General features: G+C 40.1%; 1 protein-coding gene across 1 annotated transcript in view; it reads right to left on the bottom strand.

The window, feature by feature from the left end:
* Positions 1–6,890: 6,890 nt before the first annotated feature.
* LOC124265848 (small subunit processome component 20 homolog) overlaps positions 6,891–10,381 on the bottom strand; it is a 132,286-nt gene continuing 128,795 nt past the window's right edge. Inside the window, 2 exon segments of the mRNA XM_046700690.1 lie at positions 6,891–7,141; positions 7,654–7,799. Of these exon segments, the coding sequence (XP_046556646.1) occupies positions 6,992–7,141; positions 7,654–7,799 (296 nt within the window). The 3' untranslated portion in view covers positions 6,891–6,991.

Here is a 10,381-nt window from a genome sequence, read left to right as displayed (position 1 = left end):
GAAAACGTATAACCACAGCTTCTTATCATTTCCTTTAATTAAAGGCCGGGGTTCAAACCTATACACAGATGGGGTGTGGCCTCCTTGCGATGCCAAAGTTGTCTTTCAATGCAAAGATATGCAGTATTCAAGTTCATTCTAAGAAAGATCACCGGTTCATGATGAAATTAAACCATATTGTAAAGAAGTATGTTATGTAGACTTACTGCAAAAAGTGTTGATGCAGACCTGCAATTTAAAAATAGACTTCTTTTTTTAAAACCAGATTTGAATTTGCAACTGTATCAAAATAACAGGTGGCCTGAGGAGGTGCGTCTTCATAGAAACAGGCCCCTGAGTGGAAGTTAAATCGTTATCCAGGTTTGCATATGTCACTTCTTCCCAGGCAGGCAGTGAAACTGATGCCTCTTCCCCTTGACTCCACCCCACCACCCCACCCCACTCTTGACACTGGCTGGAACACTTGATACTGGCTTGGTAACCTTGTTATTACTATCAACACCAAGGGAGGCAAATTTAATTATCTTCTGTAGTAAACCTTTGATGTCCTAAATTCTTTATAATAACATAACATTCCCTAAATCGCAGTAGTAATATAACAGTCTGTACTTCTCCAAACCCAAACCCCTAGAGCCTCAAATGAACCTTGCCTAGCTAACTTGTGGGTCAGATCACACTTCATTGACTCCTGCTATCGGATTAAACTTGACATCTCTCATTATCTGGCTGACAATACTGATTTCCTCACAAGATGGATCCAAGTAAGCGATGTGCTCGTTTTACAATCGAAATACCTGGTGATCAAGGAGTCAAGCAAGGTATTCTCCAAAAGCTGAAACAAGTGAAAGCACACCTGAAAGCAGAGACAAACAAGCCTGCTAATAATGCTGAGGTTCTGGACCGGATGCTGTCTTATCATCTCCACCATCATTGTGTGACTGCCCCAGAAGATCCACCAGTTACATACCTGGCAGACAGACCAGGTGACTCTGATGACAAATTTTTCATTATATCTGAATCATCCATGCAAATGTGTCTGGATGTAGCAGAGAAGCATGGACGAAAATGTGTTCCAATAAATTGACTGTTACACAAGTCAGCTATCGCGGCCATGTAATGAAGATGAAAGTTCCCTGCCGCAAGTCACACCATTATCGTCTGGCGTCATCACTCTTCCTGCCAGACAACACATTTCTTGTGAATGTGAAGGTTGGACATGCTTTTTACAGCTGTGGTATGTTATTAGTCTATTTTTAGTACCAAAGGTTCTGTTCAGCTGCAGCGATTGGTAATCTGTCACTGAAATATAGAGAACAACAACTTACCACCTATAAGGCTTGTGTTCAGGCAGAATATACTGACTCGTGTGAAACTTCATTGTTAGAAGAAGTTGCTGGTTATGAAAATTTGGACGGCATCAACATCATGACAGACGCTCACCATGGTTGGAGGTAAAATGCCAAGGATAGTAGTGTGGTGGCCATTGGTGACTACACACATAAGGTATTAACATGCCAACATATAACCAAACAAAAGGATTGGAACAGTGGAGATATACAAGTACCTCCACGAGAGAAATGTCCATGTTAATGTACCCACCCACGACATTGTTATAAGTCCTAATGGCGGGAAAATCTAACTCCTCACAAGTAAAGCAATTTGCAAAATATAGAGTTCACAATATAATGCGATGGCTAGAACACACCGAATGCGATCTCACTAACCTGTACACTTGCAATTCTTACTTGTGAAGACTTTCATATATAATTCCCTTCCACTTCTGAACCTTAGGCCCCCACTGCGGGTCAGAAAATCGATAAACTGGGCCCCGGTTTAGTATCCAAATCCCCTACTATACATGTTATATACATGTAGTAGGGGTGGGGATACTAAACCGGGGCCCAGTTTATCAATTTTCTGACCCGCATAGGGAGCCTATGTTCTGGACCATACAGAAAAATTATGAGGGCCTGGAGAACCATGCTGTGACATCACGGCTAGGGGAGATAACTGCGTCACTCTTTAGGCAAACCACTAAGGATATATAACTATGACTTTTTTCCTTTCATTTCTGTATGTCACTGTGATGCCACAGGAAACTGGCAACCATAATCCAGGGGAACGTTTACGACATAATTAAACTCATTCGGGACAGTGGAACAATTAACCAAAATGACATATGGCATGGCACAAAATCAGTAGCCAAATCCATGTCTGGTGTCTCTACTGGGCCAAAGTACAAGCATGGCAGTACCTGGCATGAACAGCTGTCAGACAAAGGGCAACCTGTTGCTACACACTTCCATCATGCCATTCGGAATTGTCACGGTGACAGCGAGAATCTGAGATCCTCACTCATAAATGTGATCGAACATTATAAGAACAATCATTCTGATTGCAGCCCATCGTCTAGGTGCAAGGAAGATCCGAACTGTGAACCATCACGTATAGTGCTCATAAGCGAGAAAGCTGTGTCATTGTTGAAAGGTGTTATCACAAATTCCATCATTTTCAAGTATGCAGACGACTTCAGTTTGGCTAAAGATACTTTCTATGTTGAAAGTTTCAATAATGTTATGAATATTTTTCAAGACAAACGAATCTCATTTTCTGGCAGTATTTACAATATGAAGTCTCAGTTTGCTGTTTGCCACTGGAATGAAAATGTGAATAGAAGCTATACTTCTGAGTGGCATTCAAGGTGAGGTGAGGTGAAATTGAGTTTAACGTCGTGCTTGAGAATATTTCGCTCATATGACGACGTGCATGCGTGTGTATGTGTATGTGCGGCTGCTTGTACTAGCCCAGACTAAAGCTGGTTTTATAGTGCTAGCCCACTGAGATACCATGCCGCAGTGAAGCATGAACATGACAGACACATTATACTGACTCCGAGCCGACCAGTCCTTCTTGTACTGCCGAGCGCCAGGCAGGGACCGGAGATGTCGCAGCAACAGGAATTACAAACCTGTCTCCTACAATTACAGGCGCAATGTATGGAACAGATATCTTGGGAGATTATTTTGACCTGAAGTAATTATATCTTGCCATCAGATAATTCATTTTTCCTTGCTGACCCTCTTATTTGCTGACTTGTTTATCTTTACTGTCACTATTAATTATTTGTACAGTGTTATGAAATACACAATGCCATTTAGGTGCCTGACTGAGGGTGTGGGTTCGAATCCCGGATGGGACTCAACCCCCAAAAGGTACTAGAATCTGTACTTTACTAAGAAAGTGTAATCCCAAATATAGCATATGTTACATTTGACCACTTTCTAAAATGGCATTGTGTATTTCATAGCTTTCGGCAGTGGGAGCCGTGCCAATTAACACTTATCAGAGGGGTACACAAAGTCCGCAGTCTAGACTACCAGTTGTCCATTTCCATTTTGTGGAAGCCGCGGTGGCTGAGCGTTCTAGGCGTCTGACTTTGTGTTCTGGCGATTAGGTGCCTGACTCTGAGGTTGTGGGTTCGAATTCCGGATGGGGACTCAACCCCCCAAAAGTACTAGAATCTGTACTTTACTAAGAAAGTGTAATCCCAAATATAGCACATGTTCTACAGTGTTACTTCATAGATAAAGTCTTGAGAAAGCTGTGAAAAATAGCATAACCTCGAGAAACAGCGATCATGAAAGTTGAAGAAGAAAGACTCTCTCTCACATTGATGGTTACTCCTCTCCACAGAGAAACTATATCTATTCTATTTCATCAGAATAACTGGGATATAATAGAAGTTCCCCATTCCGAGGCAACAGTGACAACAGTTCCGGGTATGAATGAGCCTGATGGTGACCCCGAGTTTGTCATACAACAGAGACCTGATGCAGATGAGTGTCCTCACTGTTTGTGCAAACCATGCATAACAGACGCAGTGAACAGGCAAATGTGTTAGGAAGAAGATATCCTTCAAGAGAACACGAGAAATTCTGAACTTAGAAAGGGACATTATAAGCGATTTTGGACCATGCTTCTTCACCGAGGTGTATGGAGAGATGCTGGATATCAAGAAAGAAAGAGACAGGCATTACAGAGACATTTCAACAGACATCACCTGGTGTGGACTGGAACCAGACACCAACGTGACTTGATGCCAGATTGCGTCATAACGTTAGTTCGGACATGGCTCCGAATCCTGCAAATAAGCCATACATGTCACATACCTGGAACTGATGTTATATGAACGTTACGCATATGTTATCATTGCTATATTCTGTGCTATCTCCTATTCGAGATGCTGTTTTCAAGTGGAATGTATTATTCTGTTATGAGGGTAATATACCATAAATGTTATAAATATTATGTATTGAATTTAGAGAATTATTTGACAGCAAAACAAATTGTAAATATTATATTGCTATAAGGACATAAGTTGTTTACATAGAGTATAACTGAAGTAATATGATTGAATTTTGTTGTAAATATTATTTGTTTGTATTAGAAATAGCTTTTGAGAAAAAGTTGATTTTTATGAATAAGTAAATTATCATATAGCTTGTCAAATGAGTCTGTCATTTTTGTCTTCATAAAATGACTGACTGAGTGAGTTTGGTTTCACGCCGCTTTTAGCAATATTCCAGCAACATCACGGCGGGGGACACCATAAATGGGCTTCACACTTTGTACCCATGTGGGGATTCGAACCCGGGTCTTCGGCGTGACGAGCCAACGCTTTAACCATTAGGCTACCTCACCGCCCCTTCATAAAATGAAAGGGAAAGGGTTGTTGGACATTTACTATCAGGCACCTGTTTGTTCTATTAATAAATTCCAAGAATAATCTTTGACTCCCACCAGGCTCTCGTCAGGCACCCATAGCCGTTACAGTCCTGCCACTCATGGGCAGATAACATCTACGCTGCTGTGGAGTGCCAATGGGGGACTATTTGGAAACCCATGGGAAATTTGGAGGTTTGCGCCCCGGCCTTTAAGGTAATAATAGGTAAGGATGAGTTACAAGTAACTGATGTCAATGGCCGGAAATCCTGTAATATCATAAGTATATAGTAGGGCTGCAACAATTCGGATCGAAAATCGAATCTGACAGCTGAGTTTCGATTTTCGATAACCATTATAACTATTCCGATTCGCTATTTGAATACCTATTTAAATTATTTCCACACAAACAGAACGTAATTTTGACTCCAGCAGTTTCGAACACTGAAATAAGGCGAAACGTGACTGGTTGATGCGGGCTTATTATCCAATGAGAGTGAAATGAAATGTGATGTTTTGACTTGTACGAAGAATCGAATTGAAAATGATGGAATCGAGGGTCCAATATCGAGAATCGAATCGAATCGAGGTCTGGGTGAATCGTTGCAGCCCTGGTATACAGCATATATTTCACTTACTGGCAGCTCATATATTTTGATTGGAATTAGTTGGTGGGTTTGTTGTTTCATGCTGTACTCAGCGAGTGAGTGAGTGAATTTAGTTTCACGCTGCACTCAACAATATTCCAGCTATATGGCAGTGGTCTGTAAATAATCGAGTCTGAACCAGAAAATCCAGTGATCAACAACATGAGCATCGATCCACGCAATTGGGATACAATGACATATGTCGACTAAGTCTGAGAGCCTGACCACCCGTTAGTCCCCTATTAGTCCGATATTACGACAAGCATTGTAATAAAACGCAAATTGAAATACCAAATTGTAATAAACTTGACGTAAATTGTAATAAAAACAGACGTAAATAATAAAACGTAAATTGTAATATAAATTGACGTAAATTGTAATATGCAAATTGTAATAAAAATCGTAACCAGCAGACATTAGAAGATATATCTAACCGGTATGCAGGTAAATACAGGTAAATATAGGTATGACTTTGACCAGAGACATTAGAAGATTTGCCACAAAATTTGACAAACTCTCATCTGATTGTCATATTAAGCAAGACCTAAAAGGACATGTGTCCTTAGTGAGACTTGTTGAGAGTAGTTTCCATCTTTTAGCATATTCCATATCTAATTACACCAGAAATGGGCTTAACTCCTGTGAGACTTGTTGAGTATTTCAATCTAATCTATCTAATTAAGAGCAGTTGTTGATCAAAACCATACCATCAAATTCAGATCTTTTATATTTTTTCAGGTCCATATTTTTAAAAGATAGGATAATACAAGAATGTTGTTTTGTAGATCTCACCTTGAAAATCACCAACCTCAGGATATATGTCAAATTTGTTGCCATGGAAACAGAAAAATAAATGTTCTACAACTACGTAAATTGCAAAAGGCATCAGGTATCAGCCATGTCATTGTGTTTGAAAAGTTTCATGAAAATCTACCTATTAGTTTTAGAGAAATAATCGGGCCTATAACTCATTACAGATGGACAGATAGACAAACTGATTACTATATGGTGGTGGCGTGTGGTACTGTGAAAGAGCTCAGGTCACGAATCAGTTGAAGTTAAGCAACATCGACCTGGACAGTCCTTGGATGGGTGACCGTGTTTGGCAGTTTGACTCCTGAGAGTTCTAGGAGTTCAGTCCTGCCCCACAACGAAGCATGTGTGATACATGTGGTCTCACCTTTGGCAAGTGAGTTTGTTCAAAATTGCCTCTGTTCACCCAGCATAAAATGGGTACCCGGTTGGATAAAGTCATGTGACTACAACCTTCTAGCGCCTAACAGGCAGCTTGGGTTATGCAGGGTAATAATCATCAGATTCTGATGAAGTGCCACGAGCAATCACTTGTTTGGAGACTGTCCGCTATAGAAGATGACTTATTATCATTATATGACTGTTGTGAACGTAAGTTCTCTAGGTAGACAACACTGTCTTGGCATCACTCTCTATAATTACCTCATAGTTACAGTGACAAAGTTTGGAACAGAACTCTAGTTTCAAAAATCACAAAAATTGGAAGAGAAATATGGTACGATTTATTGTATGTACAATGTCATTGGTTTTTATGTACATATTATACACCTGGGGTTGACCATCACACATAACAGCAAGTACAATCTTGTTCAGTCCTCAAGAATTGCCATTTTCCTCAGTTTCAACTTCTTGGGATTTTTCCCAGTCTTCATCATTTGAATCTTTCTCTTTTTCGACTCTTTCCTCACTTGGTATTTCCTTATCTTCCTCCTGGCAGCCACCTCGGGTTGTGACACAGCCTGTGAACACATGCATAGGCTGATCAGCACATATATATATAGAGTGAACACATGTATAGGTTGATCAGGGCACATGTAGAGTAAACACATGGATAGTCTGATCAGGACTATATGGTCTGATGCCTGAGCTAGTCTATTAAGGCGAGTTTACTTAGCTAGCTTCTTCTTGTTTTAGCGGCTTGTTGTTGTGCTTGAGGTGCAAGTTCATTCATGCTTGAGCGGGTACTTAGCTTTAATAAATGGTTGTATCCAACAGTCGGGTTGTGTATTCGCTTACTATTCTGGATCATTTTCTATCCAGGATGGTAGCTGGCGCCGTGACAATATGGTAATAATGTCTCAGCGCTTTGAGTATGCACAAGTGCATGGATACAAGCACTTTATATAAAAAAAAAATCACCCAAAATATCACACAAATTTCTACATTCCAGAAACACTTCTAATGCAATGTCCAACAAATGTGTTCTGAGGAGTATGAGATCCTTTAGACTATTGTTCAAAGCATATCGCACCTCAACTGCCCTCTTCTGTTTCTTCCCTGCCCGCTTCTCAGCTCTGGTCTGCTGCACTGTGGCGTACACCTGGGAGAACACCTCCACCCCCACCAGCTTCTTCAGCAGGTCCATCACCTCCTGGGCCAGAGTCTTCAGGCTGGAGTCTGGTATATAATAATCATCATTATCAGTGAATGGAGTCTGGTATATAATAATCATCATTATCAGGGACTGCTGCTTGGTATATAATAATCATGGTTGTCTGTGACTGGTGCTTGGTATATGATAATCAACATTATAAGTGACTTGAGCCTGGTATATTATCATTATAATCAGTGACGGGAGACTGGTATATAATCATCATTATCAGTGACTGGTGCTCGGTATATAATCATCACTATCAGTGGCCGTTGACTGGTATATAATAATCATCATCATAAGTGACTTGAGCCTGGTATATTATCATTAAAATCGGCGACTGGAGTCTGGTATATAATCATCATTATCAGTGACTGGTGCCCGGTATATATACTCATCATAATCAGTATGATTCTTATAATTGGTGACAGGAAGTTGGTATATAACCATTCTTAAATCAGTGACAGGAATCTGGTATATAACCATTTTTACAATCAGTGATAGGAATCTAGTACATAACAATTCTTATAATCAGTGACAGGAATCAAGCATATAATTATCACAATGATCATTATTTTGGTCAGTGACTCGAGTCTGGTGCATAATCATCATAACAATAACATTATATAAATTCATGGTTTTACTAACTAATTGTAATGGTTTGCAGATCTGCCTATGTTCCAAGGAAGAATCTGAACTTGATATTTTGTTTCTAGCTACTTTGAAACCAAGAACAGGGTGGTGGGGTAGCCTAATGCCTAAAGCCTCCGCTTGTCAGTCCGAAGACCCGGTGTACCAGGCCATTTCTTCCCCAGTCTAAACTTTCCCGGGAAGAATCTGTCCAAGGCCAAACTTTCCCTGGGGAGGTTGTGTTCTAGGATATTCTTGCCCCGGGGAAAGTTTGGGCTAGGCTTGTTTAAACTAGGATATTTTGTTCTGTTTTCTATGAAAAGTGGGGAGATTCTGGCCTAGCTAGGCTACGTCTTCCCCACCCTTGCTCTTATATCAAAAGGGGAAGATTCTGGCCTAGCTTGGCCCCTTCTTCACCACCCTTGTTCTTATATAAAAAGGGGGAGATTCTGGCCTAGCTAGGCCACTTCTTCCCCACCCTTGTTGCCTAGCTTGGCCCCTTCTTCTCCACCCTTGTTTTTATATCAAAGGAGGAGATTCTGGCCTAGCTAGGCCACTTCTTCCCCACCCTTGTTTTTATATCAAAAGGAGGAGATTCTGGCCTAGCTAGGCCCCTTCTTCCCCACCCTTGTTTTTATATCAAAGGAGGAGATTCTGGCCTAGCTAGGCCACTTCTTCCCCACCCTTGTTTTTATATCAAAAGGAGGAGATTCTGGCCTAGCTAGGCCACTATATCAAAAGGAGGAGATTCTGGTCTAGCTAGGCCACTTCTTCCCCACCCTTGCTCTTATATCAAAAGGAGGAGATTCTGGCCTAGCTAGGCTACTTCTTCCCCACCCTTGCTCTTATAAACTGACAGTAATTTTTACTTATATCCATCCTGCTCCTGCCACCATTCCAAGGAAGACACATTGCATTAGTTTTTCATCTGTCCAAATCATGTCACCACAAGAGGTAAACATTTGATGGGTAAATAAGATGGGTAAATAAGATGTAATATACACAGGTTGTTTGCTTTCTTATCATGCTGTTTATTATCTAATCTTTGTTGTATTTATGTATAAATGTAATGTAACATTATTCACATAAGCTTGTTTACTATTCCATAATCACTTTGGTGAATGAAATATAATTCAGATATCCATGGACCAAGTATACCCCTTATCAAACTTTGTCTTTTGAATTTAGAATAAGGCACTATAGTGGAATGATAGATGATACAGCTTTTGATATAGATATTGTGTTGGGTTGTTGTTGTGTTGATGTTTACATGTGCTTCCAACTGTTAAGTTGATGTCGCCGATGTGGATGCCATATTTAAAGCCATGAGTGAGGGAATAAAATTTTGAAAGGATATGGACATCCAAGTAAAAACTGTGTATTTAGTTAAAGTTTCGAATATAGCAATGATTTTGAGATAAGCCAATTTGGAGTAAGTGGGGATAAGTAAATTATTGAAATATAAAAATAAGTAAATGATAATATAAAACAATAGTACTGATATAATATCTCGGCTTTTATGCTAGCTTTTATTTTTAATCTCACTTTATCTAAGGATATTGAAACAAAAGGTGAACCATGTACATGATATATATATGAGGATGAAGATGACCTGTAAATTGTTATTGGAACTTGACATCAACATGAATATCTTATCAATGTGTTCACGTGAATAGCTATGTCTTGTTTTCATTTCTGACTTTTTCAAGACAAACATAAACATGAAAACAAGGTTGGGGAAGAAATAGCCTAGTTTGGCCAGAATATCCCCCTTTTGATATAAGAACAAGGATGGGAAACAAGTAGCCTTGAAAGTTGATTCAAGGGTTGGGAAAGTTTGGCCTAGGAAAAACTTTCCCCATGGAAGATTAAGCCTAGGGGGAAAGTTTGTCCAAGGCCAAAGTTTCCCCGGGAAAGGTTAGGCCAGGGGAAAAGTTTGGCCTGTTGATCCTCACATGGGTACAATGTGTGAAGCCCA

Source organism: Haliotis rubra, unplaced genomic scaffold (genome assembly GCF_003918875.1).
Source record: "Haliotis rubra isolate DU_JTF1 unplaced genomic scaffold, ASM391887v1 Scf999, whole genome shotgun sequence".
Taxonomy (NCBI): domain Eukaryota; kingdom Metazoa; phylum Mollusca; class Gastropoda; order Lepetellida; family Haliotidae; genus Haliotis; species Haliotis rubra.
Note: the sequence above shows the minus strand (reverse complement) of the source record. Positions and strands in the feature narration are given on the sequence as shown.